This window comes from Ptychodera flava, chromosome 8, assembly GCF_041260155.1.
Source record: "Ptychodera flava strain L36383 chromosome 8, AS_Pfla_20210202, whole genome shotgun sequence".
In the NCBI taxonomy this organism is placed as follows: domain Eukaryota; kingdom Metazoa; phylum Hemichordata; class Enteropneusta; family Ptychoderidae; genus Ptychodera; species Ptychodera flava.
The window spans coordinates 6,662,495-6,683,643 of record NC_091935.1 but is presented as its reverse complement, the minus strand read 5'-3'; the positions used below and the strand labels follow the sequence as shown (position 1 = coordinate 6,683,643).

Below are 21,149 nucleotides of genomic sequence, written 5' to 3'. Positions count from 1 at the left end.
AGTATTGACTTGTGTCAAGATACAAAAAATGAATGCAGGCAACCACTGATCACATGAGACTAGTATCTGCTCAATAGAGGATCGCGACCTTGTAATATATTTTGGAATTCTATGAAAGTGAACACTACAAAGAGGTGATCACTATATAAAATGACCATAAACACAGGTTTTACTGTAAATGTATCGTATTTACAATTCTTCCATCCGGTGATTGAGATGCCATTCTCTCATTTAAAAATAGTTTGGCCATCTGTTTTTTAACTTCGAAAGGTGCTGTATCAAAGAAAGAGTTATTAGACACTTTTGAATACAACGGGATTTTGAACAATTTAAATATAGAAGAATGCAAGGCTTCCTTTTTTTGGAAATTTAGGAAAAACAAACAGCCCTGATACAAATGTGCAAACACAAATCGCTAACAATCATCACATCATGATCATAATACAAAACAATTAAAGTTAACCATGTACTTTTGTAATTTAAAAATCAACATGAATTTTTAACTACCGGTACTTGCTTTCCATGATCAGCATTATAATCTGTTGCCATAGATGATCAAGTTTGAACCTTGCTTTTTACTATTTAGATCGCAGAAATCATATATATCATAAACATTAAACTTCCACTATTTCTCACAATAACAATTTTAATGTTTGAGACGATGTATAAGAATGGATTGTCTACTGTTTCAGAGATCATCTTAGGGACTATACACAATATGATACACTGCCAATAAAACACTGCCTTGCAGTGATAATCTTCAGAAGCTGAAGTGTCAAACTGCAAATCTGTGAAAATTTTAAACACCAGGTTTTACATTGAAACACAGGAAGTTGCTATCCTTTCCTTTTCAAAACTGACATGACACACTGTGTACAGCCTGTCTTTGACAAATGATCATAGATACCCTGATTTTGAAAACCCTGTGTGGAAAGGACTGTGTCTATCATCATACACCAAAGAAAGTAAGTTGGGACTTACACTTATGCTGAGAATATCCATTCATCAGTACAGAATAATGCATGTGTACTTTATCAATTTGATAAAACAATGGATGACTGGAATGAAATTTTCTGCTATGAAGTCATGCATGTACACGCTAATAATTTGAAAAAAAATGGCAGCATTTTGTCAGTGGTAAACTATATTTTGAGTGTTGCTGGTAGTCTTATTTATTGCTGACTGAAACCTGACGATGTCTCAGGAAGTTGAGAATTTTTATCGGGATTTGACAGACTTGATGGGCTATACTGTTGTCAGTAATTTGCTTGCAATGTGTAAACAAATGCATAGTTTCCTTTTTTAGCTCCATGATAAATGCTAACTATGTTTAAAAAACAAAGAAATATTCTGCCATGCAAGTGGGAGAACAGATACTGAGTCAGTGAGTGGCTTGAGTGGACCACACTTTGAAATATGGCCTTCGTACCGAACAAAGTGCATCATCATGTATAATCAACTTTAATTTCATGTGATTGGATCAAAGTACTTGTTATGGAACAATGTCATTTGTAAAAAAATTTAGGATCAAATTTCTTCTTTTTAAGATTAGTTCCCAGGTGACAGGTATTTAGAATATTGGAAAATTTACTAAAACCCATCCCATAATGGTCCTATGCATAGTTGCATCACAGTTAATAAATAGGGAAGACTCCCTTCTTTGATTATATGGAACATAGAATGAATAATCTCAACTGCTGGTACTACAAAACAAGGCCTCGGAACAATACGTGAGACAGTAACACAATGGCCCGGACAAGCCACTAATCATGTGATGGAATACTCTTTGAAACTGAAGGCGTTCACAGTCGATCACATGACACTCTACACCACGGGCTGACACTGGACACTAGCGATTTATATCGAGCGAATCGCACAGATTGTTAAGATTCCCGTCAGACGAGACGACAAAGAATTTATATGTATAGAAAATACCAACATGTATATCAATATTTGATCTCTGTGGTTCCAACAAAAAACAATTTTTCTTCCTGGCGCTATTACTTTACACAGGAAGAAGAAGGTCTCGGAAATGTTACGTTCTCAATGATGATCGTAAATAACATGGTGCTAATAGTTAGTAAACACGGGAGGGATTATAAATTAAACAAACAGCACCAATGCGAAGCAATCACGGGAATGACGAAGTATGAAAGCGAACTTCGATTACTTGACAGGATCATGTCATAAAAAGGTGAATAATCTGGCGTCTCTCCAGAAGTAGTCGTGGAACGGTACGGAGTGATTAAAATCAGTAAAGAATTCAAGTGCACCATTTCTGATCCTCAAGGCCAAATAAAAGCTTGAACATTTGAATGATCGGCATTGAGTCCTAAATACAAACAAGCACAACAGCAGCTGGAGCTAATGCAAAGGTGAAATTAGTGCAGGGGGGTGAATATGCAGCAAGCGAAAGCGTGATTTACCAGCATTTTTACACATTTGCGGTGATGACGACTCGGAAGTTACAACAACACCATCATCAACGGTACCTTCACTACCGACCATGGATCCTTGACTATTTCCCCATGTTTGCGATCGGGGTCGGTTATTCTGGTGTGATCTGACATTCATCGTCACGTCAGTATGTAGAATCCTTAATTCATGGTTACCATAATCGAGGACACTCAACACGCTGATCGGCTGACCGGCGAAATACGCGAAAACAACAAACGACCGTACTGGTGTGAACGTGCGTGGGCCTCTCTCGGGGTATGTTACGTACTGCTTTACGGTCTGTAAAAGCCATTAAGAATTACCCTAGCCCTGATTGGTTGAAAATACGAACAGACCTCCCAACTCACTTAAAAAATGATCGCTAGGTTAAATCCCTATGTCAGGTTCTGAACGTACACATTTTCATATCCCACATCAAGGTTCTTAGTTTGCATGCCCATGATATAGTCAATTAACCTTGAGGATCTTGGTTTCTATTTGCAAAATATGGTCAACATTATCATTATTAATCATTATTGATTAATTATCATTATCATTTTTACCTCCCCGACAGTATAACGTTCTTAATTTACTGATTTTATGCCCACTGAGCATTAAGGTTCTTAATTTAAAGCACAACATAGTACAATTATAAACAGTTTCTCGTTTTCTGAGTATGGTCTACAATATTAAGTTTAATTATAAATAATAATTAATTATTATAGTTTACCTCCTTTTTTCATACTCAACATCAAGGTTCTTATTTCACCCGTAGCATGGTTCTTACTTTCAACTCATCGAGGTTCTTATCCACACAGAGGGATTAACCCGAGGTTCCTGGCTTCTGTTCAAAATATGGCAAATATTCGGCTGCAAATATTACCCATATCTTATCATTTTTATTTATGAATTATCATATTTAACCTCCCTAAAGGCATCAAGGTTCTTAACATACCGATTTTAAGCGATGTATAAATTGGTTCGCTTCGATAAAGTTTGTGTGCGATGTTAGCTGTGGAAGCGCAGCTATCTGTTGGCGGGTAGCGTGCGTCGCTATACTTGTCATAAAAAAGTCAACCCGACACGATGTGGAAACGCACTGCAGCTATCCGTGTGTGTGTGTGTGGGGGTGGGGGGGGGGGGGGGGGGTTGACCTTTTGATGACCCGCATAGACACACGCTACCCGGCCACTGTAGTGCGATGTGTGATAGTGAGCGTACATGTACGAGCTTGAGTGCTTCACGGAGTGGTCGCGCAGTCAGAAAAATTGTAACAACTTTAAGGCGATATCGAAGGATTCAAATCGCTAAGCAACGGTTGCTAAGTGTAATTTCCGAAATCAATCAAAATACAAAGTTTTCATGGTTTTCTTTGCATAACAAAGATTTACAGAACCACACAATTCCAAAAGACGAAGGTTTGTCGCGCGATTGGTCAGTGACGTCACACATATGTACAAATTTCCACAGCTCTACTTTAAAACGTTTCAGCTCCTACTAATTTGCACCAAATTAAAAAAATTCTGAATATATTACATGAGATACTAGGCCGTGGGCTAGAGCCTGAAGGAGTCTACGTGCATCCCCCACAGGATAACAAATCTGTATTTTTCAGAACCCTTGCGATCCCTAGAATACGAAATGGAATTTTAACAGAAAAAATATAGGGATGCAATAGCTGTTACAGTCATGTTTTGAAGGGTACCACAAAATCACGATTTTGCCACCCAAATGCATTTTCGTCAAATCTGTCTTCTTGTAAGTCATCTGCTGAGCTTATTTTTTAACATAACCTCACTTGTTTGGTATCATTAGAAAGGCAATTTATTTTTCTTTAAGATGACATATTGTACTATGCAATATCTTCTACATTTTTTGTGAAATATGACCAAAACTAACCCCATACCCCAAAGTTTAACATCGCAAATTACAGTAAATCTCGCAATGCTTTGTATGAAATCTGTTTTATTTGGTACAGGGACATGTCAGAAATATGAAATAGACTTTTAACAGAAAAAATGTTGGGACTCTACAGCTGTAACAGTCATATTTTGAAGGGTACCGCAAAATCACAGTGTTGCAGATTTGCATGCATTTTTGTTAAACTTGTCTTACTATAAGTCATCTGCTGAGCTTGTTTTTGAATATAACCTAATTTGTTAGGTATCATTAGAAAGATAATTTACTAGTCTTTAAAATGATATATTGTAACATGCAATATCTTGTATAGTTTTCATGAAATATGACCAAAACTTACCCCATACCCCAAAGTTTACATTGAAAATTGCAGTCATAGCTAAAATCAAATTCTACCAATTTTTTACCTAGACATATAAAAGTTGGCAATTTTTTGTATGAAATCTATTTCATTCGGTAATTGGTCATGTCAAAAATATAAAATAGACTTTTAACAGAAAAAATATTGGAATTCTGTACTTGCAACTGTCATATTTTGAAGGGTACGGCAAAATCTCAGTATTCCTGACTCGCATGCATTTTTGTTAAATATGTCTTCTTATAAGTCATCTGCTGAGCTTCTTATTGAATATAATGTAAGTTGTTAGGTATCATTAGAAAGGTAATTTACTAGTCTTTAAAGTGACATATTGTAATATGCAATATCGTCTTTAGGTTTCATGAAATATGACCAAAACTTACCCCATACCCCAAAGTTTACATTGAAAACTACTGTCTTAGCTAATGTCAAATCTACCAATTTTTTACGTAGACATAAAACTTTGGGCAATGTTTTGTATTAAATCTGTTTTATTTTGTACTGGGCCATATCAGAAATATGAAATGGACTTTTTACAGAAAAAATATTGGGATTGTATAGCTGTAACAGTCGTATTCTGAGGGGTACCGCAAAATCTCAGTTTTCCTGACACGCATGCGTTTTTGTTAAATATGTCTTCTTATAAGTCATCTGCTGAGCTTGTTATTAAATATAACCTGGCTTGTTAGGTATTATTAGAAAAGTAGTTAACTAGTCTTTAAAGTGACATATTGTAATATCCAATATCGTCTTTAGATTTCATGAGATATGACCAAAACTTACCCCATACCCCAAAGTTTACATTGAACATTACTGTCATAGCTAATGTCGAATTCTACCAATTTTTCACCTAGACATAAAAAATGGGGCAATGTTTTGTATGAATCTGTTTTATTTGGTACTGGAACATGTTAAGAATATGAAATAGACTTTTAACAGAAAAAATATTGGGATTCTATAGCTGTAACAGTTGTATTTTAAGGGTACAGCAAAATCTCAGTATTCCTGACTCGCATGCGTTTTTGTTAAATATGTCTTCTTATAAGTCATCTGCTGGGCTTGTTATTGATTATAACTTGGCTTGTTTAGTATCATTAGAAAGGTAATTAACTAGTCTTTAAAATGACATATTGCAACAGGCAATATCTTGTATAGTTTTCATGGAATATGACCAACACTTACCCCATACCCCAAAGTGTATATCCAAAGATACTGTCATAGCTAACGTCAAATTCTACTGAGTTTTTACCTACACACAATAAAAACAGCAATGTTTTGTATGAAATCTGTTTTACTTGGTACTGAAACATGTTAGAAATATAAAATAGACTTTTAACAGAAAAAATATTTGGATGTTATAGCTGTAACAGTCATCTTTTGAAGGATACTGCAAAATCACAATATTGCTGACTCGCATGAGTTTTTGTTAAACCTGTCTTCTTGTAAGTTGTCTGCTGAGCTTGTTTTTGAATAAAACATAGTATGTTAGGTATCATTAATGAGGTAATCTACTCGCATTTAAAATGAAATATGGTAACATGCAATATCTTGTATAGTTTTCATGACATATGACCAAAACTTACCCCGTACCCCAAGGTTTATATATAAAGTACTGTCATAGCTAACGTGATCAAATTCCGCGAATTTTTAGCTAGACATGATAAAAAAGGCACTGTTTTGGTATTTAATCTGTTGTATTTGGTACTGGGCCATGTAAGAAATGTGAAATGGACTTTTAACAGAAAAAATATTCGGATTGTATAGTTGTAACAGCCATATTTTGAAGGGTAACGCAAAATCGCTGTACCGCAGACCGGCACCCTTTTTGTTAAATTATTCTTCTTGTAAGTCATCTACTGAGCTCATTTTGTAACATAACCTGGCTTGTGAGGTATCATTAGTAGGACGATTTATTCCTCTTTAAGATGACATATTGCAAGATTCAATGTTCTTCATAGTTTTAAAGAAATATGGTCAAACTTTACCCCATACCCCAAAAGTTCAAATCGCAAATTACGGCTTATCTTAAATTCTACCATGTTTTGCTACACATAATACAAAAGGCAATTCTTGTATGAAATCTGATTTGTTTGTTACAATGTAATAAAATAAGCTCAGCAGATGACCTACAATGAGACAAAATTAACAAAAACGCATATGAGTCTGCATTGCTGTGATTTTGCAGTACCCCGCAGAATATGCCTGTTACAGCCATAGAATCCCAATATTTTTTCTGTTAAAAGTCCATTTCATATTTCCGACATGTCCCTGTACCAAATAAAGCAGATTCCATACAAAACACCGCCCTTTTTATTATGTCTAGCTAAAAAATTGGTAGAATTTGACGATAGCTATGACTGTAATTTTTGATATAATCTTTTGGGGTATGGGGTAAGTTTTGGTCATGTTTCATGAGTACTATACAAGACATTGCATGTTACAATATTTCATGTTAAAAACTAGTAAATTATCTTTCTAATGATACCAAACAAATTAGGTTATATTCAAATACAAGTTCAGCAGATGACTTATAGAAAGACAGGTTTAACAAAAATGCATGCAAGTCGGCAACACTGTGATTTTGCGGTACCCTTCAAAATATGACTGTTACAGCTGTAGAGTCCCAACATTTTTCTGTTAAAAGTCTATTTCATATTTCCGACATGTCCCTGTACCAAATAAAACAGATTTAATAGCAAAAATGGGCATATTTTTGTGTCTAGCTAAAAAATTGGTAGAAGTTGATTTTAGCTATGACTGAAATTTACAATATAAACTTTTGGGTATGGGGTAGGTTTTGGTCATATTTCATGATAACTATACAAGATATTGCATGTTACAATATATCTAATGATATCTAACAAGTTAGGTTATATTCAAATACAAGCTCAGCAGATGACTTACAAGAAGAATAATTTAACAAAAAAGATGCCAGTCTGCAGTACTGCGATTTTGCGTTACCCTTTAAAATGTGACTGTTACAGCTATAAAATCCCAAAAGTTTTTCTGTTGAAAGTCTATTTATATTTCTAGTATGTCTCTGCATAGGGGATTCAATCTCCAATGATGACGATGATGATGATTAAATATTTAAAAATGAAGATAAATAAACATATATTTGGACTCAGTAAATTTGTTGTTATTGTTGTTGTTATTGTTGTTGTCGTTGTTGATACTATTTGCAGAAAAGAACAAAGTATGCGCTGCAAATTTCAACACAGCCTAACTATACATGTGCGTCGCAAATTCAATACAGCCTAACTATAATGATGTGCGTTGCAAATTCAATACAGCCTAACTATACATGTGCGTTGCTGCCTAACTATACATGTGCGTTGCAAATTCAATACAGCCTAACTATACATGTGCGTTGCTGCCTAACTATACATGTGCGTTGCAAATTCAATACAGCCTAACATACCCAAGGGGTGTCACTTCATTGCCACACACTTTTTTCGAAAAAAAGTGTGTGGCAATGAAGTGAGTTAGTTAGGCTGTATTGAATTAGCGACGCACATGTATAGTTAGGCTGTGTTGAAATTTGCAGGGCATACTTTGTTCTTTTCTGCAAATAGTATCAACAACGACAACAACAATAACAACAACAATAATAACAAATTTACTGAGTCCAAATATATGTTTATTTATCTTCATTTTTAAATATTTAATCATCATCATCGTCATCATCGGAGATTGAATCCCCTATGGTCTCTGTGGCAAATAAAACAAATTTCATACAAAACATTGGTCTTTTTATCATGTCTAGCTAAAACATTCGCAGAATTTGATCACGTTATATAGCTGTGACAGTACTTTCTATATAAATATTGGGGTACGGGGTAAGTTTTGGTCATATTTAATGAAAACTATACAAGATATTGCAGATATATGATCTAAGACTAGTAAATTACATTTTTAATGATACCTAACAAGCTAGTCTATATACAAAAACAAGCTCAGCGGATGACTTATAAGAAGACATTTACCAAAAACGCACGCGAGTCGGCAATACGGTGATTTTGCGGTGCCCTTCAAGATATGACTCTTACAGCTATAAAATCCCAATATTTTTTCTGTTAAAAGTCTATTTCATATTTCTAATATGTACCTGTACCAAATAAAAGACTTCATACAAAGCGTTGCATTTTTTATTATGTGTAGCTAAAAATTGGTAGAATTTGAGGTTAAATTTCGTATGTTAAACTTTGGGGTATGGGGTAAGCTTTGGTCATATTTTATGAAACTGTCCAAGATATTGCATAGTACAATACTTCATCCTAAAGAAAAATAAATTGCCTTTCTTATGATACCAAACAAGTGAGGTTATGTTAAAAAATGAGCTCAGCAGATGACTTACAATAAGACAGATTTGACGAAAACGCATGTTGGTCGCAAAATCGTGATTTGCGGTATCCTTCAAAACCGTAACAGCTATTGCATCCCTATATTTTTTCTGTTAAAATTCCATTTCGTATTCTAAGGATCCCAAGGCTTCTGAAAAATACAGGTTTGTTATCCTGTGGGGGTGCACGCGGGGGTGCACAGAGACTCCCTCTTGCCCACGTCCTAGAACAGGTTATGTCAGAGAATCACAATCGTCGCGTATACGCGCGTGATTGGAAAGTACGCATTACCAGGCGCGTGGCAGGTCGCGTGTTCCATGCGTCCAGTCACCCAGTAGACTCGATCTTCAATTTACGATTGCTTTGCCAGACTCGATGGTTAATAGACATCGTCGATCGCTGTCTGATTTTGAGATATTTTAGGTATCAGAATCGATACAATGTTGTGCTGAACAAAGGAAATTTGATACAATGTATGATTTGGAACGTTGACCTCGCTTTGTGCCCCCAGTTCCGCAGGCTATTATGCGAGCTGGAACTAGCTTTATGATTGATCTTTGATGAAACTTTGAATAATTTTTTCCAATACAAAAAAAGGTAAATCTCTGATTAATGTGTGCTTGATTATTTATATTAAAATATTTGATAAGACTAGGGTTGTTATTAAAGGATTGTGACAAGAGATTGGATTTTTGAATTTCACTGAAATGCTGACTCACAATACACTGTTGTCTATGAGAGAACTCACCGGCCAACTGAAAATTGGTAGTTTAAGATATTAATTATATTTTCTCATATAAAGTATTGAAAATAATTAATCGTAATTATCAAATATATTTTTTCATAATTATTAAGAATAATAAATCGTAATTATGAAATATTGATATCACATAACCGAGTATTTCATCAGGGTTGCGTTCTTTAGGAGGAGGAGAACTCATTGCTAGCCTAACGCTCGACGGCCTCAGGGCCGGACATGCGCGCCGGGCGGCCGATCATGTCATACACAACTGCATACACATACAGCGTTTTTATCAAGTTCTCCTACTCCTAAAGGAAGTGCAACCCGGATGAAATACGAACTCAGTTATGTGATATCAATATTTCATAATTACGATTTATTATTTTTAAGTGTGAAAAAAATATATATGATAATTGTTTTTGCCAATATAAAAGATAAAACCGACAACATCTGTGCATTTATAGATATTGATATACACTTTCACATATGTTTTTTTTTCTCTTGTCTTTCATCAGTTTTAACTTTTCAAGCAGTGTTTCATCCAGAATGGCGTCATCAGGCCCAATCAGAAGGGGGGGGGGGGATTGTCCCCCTTTACCAGAAAATTTACGGGGGATTTCACCAGTTAATGTGTTCTTCTTGTGCTATAGTAAAATCTTTCCGACTTGCACGATTTTGATCTCGTTTCTTATTTTGCGCCGTTCTCGCGCTCTTCAATTTACTGCCCGACACCATTTTCGAACGCTCGATACGTGACCCCCCGTCGCTTACCCTATGCACTTCTGTGATTTCATGATGCTGAAGGAAAACAAAGAAATTGTTTAAAATTTGCACATTTGGATTGACTTAACCTCTAAAAAATATAAAAAAATTGTGTGTTTATCATTATTTTGCAGTTTGAATAAAGAATTATGACGAAAGTCGAAAACAAAAAACTCATGCACAGGCGACCCAATAGGGTCTGAGTTTTTCACACTGTTTTCTCTATCATTTTCTCTTCTTTCTTCATGCTCTGAATGATCGGAATAAATAAAATAAATGGTTTATATAACCTAACCTAGCCTCTGTGACTCTTTATTTATTTTACACTCCATTACAAGGACGTATATCTCTCATACACACATGCTGTAATTAATTAGTCAACACAACTAATTATGTTAATCCGTGGACTTATGGTATCTGCTAAAGTGCGGGCTGCGGGTTGCGGGTTGCGGGCTGCGGGTTGCGGGTTGCGGGCTGCGGGTTTTTAGAATTATGGCTAGATTTCTAATATATGTAATATGGCATTTAGTATATAAGAAATAAAACCTTTAGAAGGTGTCTAATAATCATGATCAGGTCTATCGTACAGTATCCCTTTTCCTGCCAAGTCCATATTTTCAACATCAGGTCAAGATGGTTAAAATTAATGAAACACAACATATTCCATATTGTGTATTTTAACATAATACTGTACATTTGAAGGCTGTTGAAAACATATATGCTGTAAAATTGATTTTTTGGACTAAAGATGCTATAACAGACCATACCAAGTGGGTGAAAATACGTCATGTTTCTGAAAAAAAATCAAAATCTGCTAAACTAAAAGCGGCGATTCCGAGGACCAATTTATTTGTTCCGAGCTGCCTGGCCATCACAAATAATTTGGGATCTGAAATCACTTTTCTTTCTTGCCATGGATGTGAGTGAGAAATAATACCAGACTGACAAAAAAAATCGCGCCTCGGAAATGTCGCCACTTATCGCGGAATGAAAATTGTTACATTTCTAGTATCAGGCCATAGGAAGTAAATTCTTTGTAATGCATCTATTCACAATTCGGTTCTAGGGCAACACATACAGAAAATTAAACAATGCCTACTTAAATGCAATGTGTAAGGAAAGATTTGACTTCAAAAAGCGTAGAAGTGTTGTGTATTTAAATGCCGTGTATTTTTCATGAAATCTTTAAAAGAAAAAGACGTACGACAATGGACTTAGCTTACTTTGCCGTTTCGGTTCAACCGAGGTCACGACCACAGAGAACGACATTCCGCTAACATTTTACGCGAGAATTTCAGCGGGAAAAACACGTCGGTGCGTTGACTTATTTTCAGGAATCGATCTAATAGGAATATTTTTGGATGAGTTTGTGTTCTGCAGCTCTCAATAATTGTGTATCTCCTAATATCATGAACATATTCTATGACTTGCACCTGCAGTATGATAGTCGCTCCATATGCATTTGATCCAGCGTGACTATGAAAGTTTCCTAGGACTATTATCGTGTTCAACACAATAAAATAATTTTAAACGGCATTGGAAACGATTCTGAAAATTGTGCTTTTATCGGCGGTTGAACCAATCTGAAGTGTGAGAAGGGCATGGCATTCTATGAAAAAGTAACAAATTATTAGGCGTGTCGAGTTTCAACGAACCGAAGTTCATCTCCCAGTTCATCTGTGCTGTCAACGATCCGAAACTTACTTTTAAACTATCCGTCCTAATCATTACATAAAAAGTTAATATAGCGAGTTGTTGTGAAATCTGTCTTGTGTTCATATTATTACTCATCCGTGTTCAGTCATATCATTTCGAAAGCTTCGATCGGCAGTGCGCTGTGCAACGGCGAATGTTGGATGGGAAATGGACTATTCTGACGTTGGTGGTGCTTTACCAGATGTAAGCTAAAATAACGGCATTATTCAAGAAGTTCACGGCTTTTATTCCATAAACAAATACATCTAGATACTATTTTAGCATTTATTCTATCTACTAGCGAAAATGATACCAAAAATCACACATTTTTTCATGCCCGCAACCCGCAGCCCGCAACCCGCAGCCCGCAGCCCGCAACCCGCAAAATAGCGCATCCGTGGACTTATCAGGGGTTGGTCAACATCGGAAAGATAGTGATGTTAATGAAAAAGGGGAAGGTATGAAGATCTGGGAAACATGTCCCGAGGACGTCCGTAAACCTAGTGGACGCTTATATAGGCCTATTCATGATATGCGCAAACAAACACTGCTCATTATTCAAAAATAAACGGGAAGTTAGATTGAAAGGAACGCTGGAAACGCGCATGCTTTTCGTTGCCAAGCGCCAAATTCTAACATAACTAATTATGGTCCTGCTCCATGTAACAAATGCCACCCAGAAAGTATCGACCGACCAAGCAGAAAAGATCACCGGAGTGGCCGTTTCATGAGTTTTTCAACAAAATTATATAGATGTATGTTTCACGTCGTCGTTTTCTGGGAGTGTATATACCAAGTATAATTTACAAACCGCGTCGTGATTCAAGGCACAATGGTGACACATTAGCAACAGCACGCACTGGAGAATTTTTGCCTGCACTGTGAATTTTTTAAACCAGTCACCTTCATTTCTCTGCACTCGCTATTAAGTCCATGTCTACCGGTAACATCGTTATTTTCTGTCTCAAAGTACGTACCAGCAACAGGCCTTTGACGTCAAAGTCGGTTGTTTTCTGGTATACGGTAGCAACCAAGCTCATGATTCGAATGACAGTACGGCGTCAAAGAGTTAATCTCGCCGGTTACTTTTTTCGCCTAATAAAGAGAGTCGGTCGCTGCTACATGGAGCTAGTTTCTAGCTCCATGGTGGCTACTAGTCTAAGGAATTCATCGATTTTCAATCACGCCTTATGCTGTTAGTGCACAAAAAAAAATTCCCGAAAGAAGCGGCGCACGGGCTATAAAATTTCGTTTGTACTGTTAGGCTAGCCAAAGTCCCTCTAGAGGGACTGTGGGCTAGCTTTGGGTCCATAGCTGTGGTGTTTTCGGACGGGATTTCTGCCTTTCACGGCTGGTTTTGACTTTAACGTCACCACCACAGCCATGGGAACGTCCATGTTCTGCCCGACAGCACGCTTGTCGCAACTTTGTTTGTCGATATTTCGAAAATTTTCCACCCAAATTAAATATTGCCAACACTCATCGACAACATGGTTATTAGGGGCCTACCACTACCAGAAATCCGCTCAAAAATCACCAAACTATCGCCGTTTTCCAGCTTTTTCCGACATGACTACTCGCAGACCGTTCTTTTTCTGGCGTACAAGCGATTGACGAGGCTCAGTGCAGCCCGTCACTAAAGTCACGTCAGCGGTGACCTCGCAACATCGAAACACAAACTGACATCACCGATGATGTCGGCCACTACGTTAAGAAGCCTGTGAGAATTTTTAGCAGCACTGTGAATTTTTTAAACCAGTCACCGTCATTTCTATTCACTCGCTATTATCTCCATGTCTGCCGGTAACATATCGTTATGGAGAAGTTTAGTTACACGTAATTACGTTCCATCATCAGCTGATCAGTGATAACCATACGTCGCGTACGTGTAGAACATACGTTCGGAACGGCAAACAACACCTCTACACATACAAAATGTGGTCACAATTACGTGTAGTATTTTTTAGATATTCTTGATTATTTCCGCGAATTTAGACAAGAAACTTGTAAACTATCATGGAAAACATCTTTGATATCATAATATTTCGTAGAGTTTGCACCAGCGTAAGAAGTACTTGCTATATGATTTCCTTACATGGACGAAATGTTGTCTCATTCCACTTGTTATCTGACGCCGCCCCAAAGAGTTCTCCAAACCATATAAAAAACTGTATCAAAGAAAATCGGCTGATTTAATTCGAGGATACGAGCTAGAATATTCCTCATATAAAAATTAATGTTTCTTAAAACCATGTTAAAACTTAAACGAATTTCCAATGTTTGTGAGAAAAAATACAGCAAATTATTATTACGGGCAGACCACCGTCCCTCCACCCATGGACGGTGGGCAGACAAAACCTTAGCAACACCACCCGATTGAGAGAACCACGTACACGAACTTTGACCCTATTCAAAATCAGACTTGTCCCTGGGAAATATGTTTACAAGTTTGCCCACATATAAACAACGTAAAGGTCAAAGGTTTCAACTTCCGACTTCCTGCTTTACGGACGTCCTCATGCCATGAACTGCAGGCAAGGCACTGTCAGGGTTTGCACTGTTTGCGACCATTTAAACGTTTGAAATTAGAGTAGCTGACTCTCCTCGGCCATCGAAATACATTGGCTGCAGTAGATTGTGGATAAATGGTCATGACTGGCCGCAATTTGGTAATTTCTGGACACATTTCAGGAGAGCTTCTTACCTTCCCGTTTTAGTAACCATTCCTATCTTTCGCGATGTTGACCAACCCGTAAAATCCCTGATAAGTCCACGGATTAGCATAATTAGTTGTGTTGACTAATTAATTACAGCATGTGTGTATGAGAGATATATATCCTTGTAATGGAGTGTAAAATAAATAAAGAGTCACAGAGGCTAGGTTAGGTTATATAAACCATTTATTTTATTTATTCCGATCATTCAGAGCATGAAGAAAGAAGAGAAAATGATAGAGAAAACAGTGTGAAAAACTCAGAACCTATTGGGTCGCCTGTGACTCATGCTGCGACTGTGTCAGTGTGTAGTCCACAGTCGCTCGAGAGCTATTCAGCTCTGGGACTATTCGCCCCATAGACGAGTATACAGAAGCGAGAAATACCCTCGCTTCTGTATACTCGTCTATGGGGCAAATAGTCCCAGAGCTGAATAGCTCTCGAGCGACTGTGGTGTAGTCCCCTGATCTGACGGGGTCTAACAATGAGCGTCATCGAGGCCGTATAACGCCGGTAACACACAGCTCTGCCATGCAGAGTTATGCCACGCATTGCCCTGCGTACAGGTCTGTGTGTTCCCGGCGTTATACGGCCTCCGAGGCCGTAACGCCCTTCGTGGCCGTATAACGCCGGGACACACATACCTGTACGCAGGGCTATGCCACGCAGAGCTGAAGAGAGTGAAGAAAGTAGTGACGTATCCGTTCATATCCAGACATATTTTACTCACATCCTATTTATCCCGATCAGTGTGCGAAACTTACGCAAAATCTCTACTGGCCAAGCGGGACAGCAGGAACTTAAAAAAATCATTGGCCCTGAACCGGGATCCCGATCCTCTGGTTAAATCCAATATAATTAATATATTTTTTATCCGCACTAAGTAATTTGATTGAAAAAAATAATAAGACACTACTTCAGCATCCTAGCATCACACTGTGGTTTTTTTTGTTAATTCACACTGTCGCCCAGATTTTTCGGCCCGCCATTCTCGAATACCAGATCGCAGAAGGATGCTTTTTTTGCCTCCGCGTTCTCTGTACGGTCAAGAACACGGTGGTGCACAAATTAGATGCTAAAAATTCATACAGTTTTGGCAATTTTTATCATTTTTAATAGTCAATATTATATTTTTAGACACCACTGTTTTAATTGGAAAACAAGTTTAAAGTTCATATCTAAGGATTTTTTACAAAGAGAAAATGGTTTTCTACAATAAGAATTGGTTTTCACAAAAAGAAAATAGGTTTTCAAGAATATTGCAACGTTTGGCTTGCCATATTCAACTTAGCGATCATTTTTGAAGTGCGTTAAGGGTTCTTAGTGGCGTTTATAGACCGAAAAGCAACACATATCATACCTCGTCCCTCGAGTGGGACGTACGTATATTGTTGTTTGACCTTTGATCAATGGTCTGCTCATATCCTCCCAAGTTACAACAAGATCTTCGATATTCAAAATATACGAAAACATATTAAAAAATTGATAGTAGATGTCTTAAAAATGTAAATATTTTAAGATTGTATTTAGTACAGAACTATAATTTAAAAGGCATTTTTTACACAATTTATAACAGTTCAGATTCGAAATCTGTTCTAAATATAATGCTACTACTTTTAATAAAGAGATCATTTCGAGGCTGTATATTCGATAAAATAAATGCATATTAAACCAAATTCTAATCATAAAGGGATTCATTGTAAATTAAATATTTTAAAGATAAATTATCTAAAGATGTCGTATTATCTTTCCACCTTTAATGTTCTTGCTGTAGTCTGGATAGATAATCGAGGTGACGAAAGCACAGGCTACAAGTAAAGTAATCGCTCATTCAGCTCAACCTGCAAGATGGCTGCGCAGGACGAACTGGGTAAGTCAAGTTGTCCAAAAAAAAATTCAGAGTCGATGAAAATGATCCCACATGTCAGGAAAATGCGTCAAATAAGTCGATCGCCATCAATATGAACAGGAGAAGTGCTAGAAGTATCGATAAAAGAAATAATTTTGAATTTCCAGAATGTACACGACACCGGCCCTGACCACGTTGATGATAATGTTTGTTGACTCGCTCTGATTTTGTGCATGTCATGTCATGACGATCGCCGCTAGAGGACATTGTTAAAATACCTGTCATGCAGTAGTGGAAAAAGACCAGAAAATCAGTCTTTGTTGACGGAAAACCAAGAATATGTCATTTTTTGAGAAGTGGCATTTATGCCAGACGAAACATAATTATGCAAAGACAAGGCTGAATCATGTATACTTCTGATGCTCATAGTACGCAGATTCTATTCCGTTCACATTTCTAACATATCCTTCAACCTACATATCTTAACTTTCAATTCAACCACGTTTTATATTTTAGATAATTTCTATGTCTTCATTTTGTGGATGTACACTCTGTGTGTCAGATATTTGCATCACCACATTGGGTCAAGGATTCATGTTTTGCAATTTCAGAGTGAATGAATGAGTATATATATATTTTTTTTCATTGATAATGCGAACTGTTTTTCAAAATGAATTAAAACATTAAATCAGATGAAATCAACAGGATATCTGTGGCCTTAGTATGAAAAATGTTATGCAGATCAGGGAAAACAGACAAGTTCACAACTCACAGGCACATAATTGTCAGGTCATGCTCTTGGGTCAGGTTAAAATGAATGAATGACTTGCAGAAATTTAACTAGTGTGTTATACCAACTCTTTGAATGTCTCTGTTGTGTTTGTCCCTGTTTAGTAATTCTGTTTCTTACTAAAAAGACATGAAGGATAAGTTTTTCATGATTTGATAACCTAACAGCGAGTCAAAACAAGTACATTGACCCCTTGATGATAAATTACAGACAATGTCACAGGTCATGATGCACAAACATACATGAATTGTTTTCTTTTGATATATCATTGCTCCATTTTGCCAGTCATAGAAATCTATTAGCCACTGAATAGTTATGTGAATTGTCATCTTGCTAGTCAGAAAAATCTACCAAGCAATTGCTTTGTTAGCCAGGCATGTAATTTGAAGAACGACAACTAGAAAGTGATTGCTTATCTGCACGTTGAAAGAGAATGTAATTTCCCCTGTTTTCATTACAAGCAAGTGTGAAAAATATGCAGGCAAACTGTCGCTAATAGTGGTTAGTTACTTACGAAGTTTACTTCCCGAGCTCTAGGGCCAGAGTTTTCCTTCATAAATAATGCGAGTTGATACAGGGACAGGTGCGTGTCTCATAACTAGTAGTAGACTGTTGTTGGTTTTCTTCATCTGATCATGTAGATAAACATCGCAATCAATGATTTTTGTCTGTACTGTACTAACAGGCGCTAGGCGAGTGCCATTAGGTATAGGCTAAGTACATGTATGTGGTGTATTTTTCTGAGTACTTACAGTAGTACAGTGGATGAGTCTTGGCCTAGCAAGTGGCTGTGAGGTTTCATAGCGAAATATATTGCACAAATGCTTAAACAGAAGAGAAAGTCTCCTCTTTAAATTTCAGTTTCGGGGAATAAAAAATAAGTAATCACATATATGGCAAGTCAATAAACCTTTACAACCAAACCTTTAGCTAGTAGTAATTGTTCTTAAATTTTTAACAATATGATTTATGAAGGGAAGTAGTGTGAAAGTGCTAACGCTAGCTGTAACATAATTTTAATGACAATCAAGTTTACCCTGTTATTTCTATAATTAGTTCAGTCAAGCTACATCATATTTGCAATAACATTAATTCATATTTCATGAATATTTATTAAAAATGGTCAACATATGTTATTTCTCATGCCAAGTATGTAATAATGAAAAGCAAATTTCATAAACATCGAATAAAAACAGACAATGTACTGCATTTCGTTTACTCAGAAAATACATTTGTCAAAAGAGTTGGACATCAAAGTACAGTGATTCTTCTTTGAAGTTTTGGCTGCAACACAATACCTTCTTCAAATTCATTATTATACTTAATTACATGCCTCAATGTGAGTGCAAATCAGTGCATTGATTTGAATAGGAACATCCAGAGAGTTAGCAGGTCGTGTGAACAATGTACTGACCGGTTTCCAAAGTTATACAGTCCGGTGAAACCCTTCCACACTTCCGACGGCAAAGTAGACACTTACAGTTATATGTAAAATATCCATGTATGCACTGCTATTTTGACTTTCGTTAAAATCTGTTTGATGCCGGCCGATAATGGTAAATTGTTTGAGTATGCCCTGTATCTAACTAAATGTCATATAGCGTTAACTGTGAAGAGGCATGTAATAAAAATATTATTGCTGGGATACATGGGTTAATATTCCCTCACAGCAGGAGACAATTTGCCTTCTAGGTGTTGGGCAAATTGTCACCCGCTCTCAGGCACATAAAGCTATGTATTCAGGCAATAATATATAGTATTGAATCTTTACTGATATTGTTTTTAATTGAACTCCGACCACACTTTGGAGAAAATTCATATGTATGTGAGAAAAATTACTTAGGACAAGTGAGTCATGGGTCTGATGATTAAACCCAAATATCTATGAGTAAAATAAGTTTTAAGAGGACAGATGTTCTGCTGAATGTTCAGTTGTAATGCAGAGTACAATCATTCAGCAGAATCCATTTTGAATAAGGCATCAAGGCTTAATGCCCCACTAGCTGGAACTCTTGAAATTTGTTGACCTAATCTTCCTATTCTCTCCTGGTTTTCTCTGAATTGTACCCTCTGAAGGGATATGGACTTTTACTGCATTAGGAAACATTCATTTGTAAAACATTTGACGAGTAAATTCAAATTTTAACTGCTCTTTTGATTTCATGCCATTTTTAAAAATTGGTAATATTACAAAGGAAACAGAACATACAATATCACAGTAAACATTCACCCTATGCATTACATTGGACTACTCTGTGCAATTTCTATCAAGATTTAAGTGCACAGTATCCACGGTTTTTGCTTTCTAACATGTGGCTGCGATTTAATGTTTGGGCAAACATTCAATCGCAGTTTAGTCTTTATTACATGCCTCGTATATCGAATGTCGCGCGCTCCATAGGATTCAATGGTAACTCGTCGATGACGTCGCGGGCCGCATAGTCATCACTGGACTGAAAGTGAACCGGAACTATTTTCAACTTGACAACAATTTTACGTGAAAAAGTCGAAATTTCATGTTTTGCACAGGAAATCCGGTTTTGGAAAATTTTGCAGAAAAAAAAATTGATAAACCGCATAACAGTAGTTTACATATATCATTGCGCCATTCGATTATGAAAATCGTTCCATTGTTAATGGATTTTTGTCTAAGATAAAAATAAAGCATTGGATTATTATTTGCCAATAAATCTAACTATTTTGAGTGAAAAATGTGTAAGAGAGGCATGTAATAGAAACATTATAGCCCAAACATGGGACTATGTACCCTCGAGGCAGGAGACCATTTGCCCTCCTTACGTCGGGCAAATGGTCACCTGCCCTCGGGCACATAGTCCCATGTTTGGGCTATAATATATATTATTTTGTTCAAAACTGCATATACAGTCCCAGTGGGTAGTTAATAATAGTGTATACACATACCTAAATTAGTACATTCTCACAAACTTATTTTAGCTTGAAAGTAAAATCATAAAAATAATGCAGAAAGATACAGCTAGTGGGCTCTTTAATTTTAGGAATAAATTTGAAGAAAAATCTGCTGCCTTTTTCTTAAAACCATGCTCTCTGCATCAATTGAAATTAATAATTCTACAGCTTTCTAGGAATACAAATTATTCCATGGATATGGAGATTTCATATGCATCATGCACAAAAATAACTCATTTCTGAGTGGTTATTAATTTTTCAAGATCTCTTTATACGTTGAGAGGCATCATAGACTGGCAGCTGGAGTAACTGTTTCATGAGCAACTGATAGCAGATTTAAGCTATGATGTAGTTGTGATGTTGTGACCTTGACCAAGACATTTTACTACCTGTGCTTTTCATAACTAGAGTTAAAAGAGTTGTTGGTAAGCTGTACTTATTAATAATCATAATTTGGGCTACGTATCAATTTCCATAACAGAAGAGCAGGGTATTTTCAAGACAGTATGAATCTGTTAACTGTGACTTCATATGGTGTGAGTCTCATGAGAAATAAAAAAAAAGAAAGAAAAAGAAAAGTACCAACTGAGCTGCTCATATTTACAACTGAACTTT

At 36.6% G+C, this 21,149-nt stretch overlaps 2 protein-coding genes across 4 annotated transcripts in view; one reads left to right on the top strand and one right to left on the bottom strand.

The window, feature by feature from the left end:
• LOC139138318 (mucolipin-3-like) overlaps positions 1-2,720 on the bottom strand; it is a 40,526-nt gene extending 37,806 nt beyond the window's left edge. The window contains exon 1 of one of the 2 annotated variants that reach the window (XM_070706646.1): positions 2,493-2,720. In XM_070706646.1, the coding sequence (XP_070562747.1) occupies positions 2,493-2,574 (82 nt within the window). In that variant the 5' untranslated portion in view covers positions 2,575-2,720. Of the gene's footprint in view, positions 1-2,426 lie in introns of both variants that reach the window. The other variant, XM_070706645.1, reaches the window with a different exon arrangement.
• A 14,041-nt stretch (positions 2,721-16,761) lies between these two features.
• The window catches only part of LOC139138316 (proteasome adapter and scaffold protein ECM29-like), a 66,688-nt gene continuing 62,300 nt past the window's right edge, over positions 16,762-21,149 (top strand). For both annotated transcript variants that reach the window (XM_070706641.1, XM_070706640.1), the window contains exon 1: positions 16,762-16,837. In XM_070706641.1, coding sequence (XP_070562742.1) covers positions 16,816-16,837 — 22 coding nt within the window. In that variant the 5' untranslated portion in view covers positions 16,762-16,815. The remainder of the gene's footprint in view (positions 16,838-21,149) is intronic.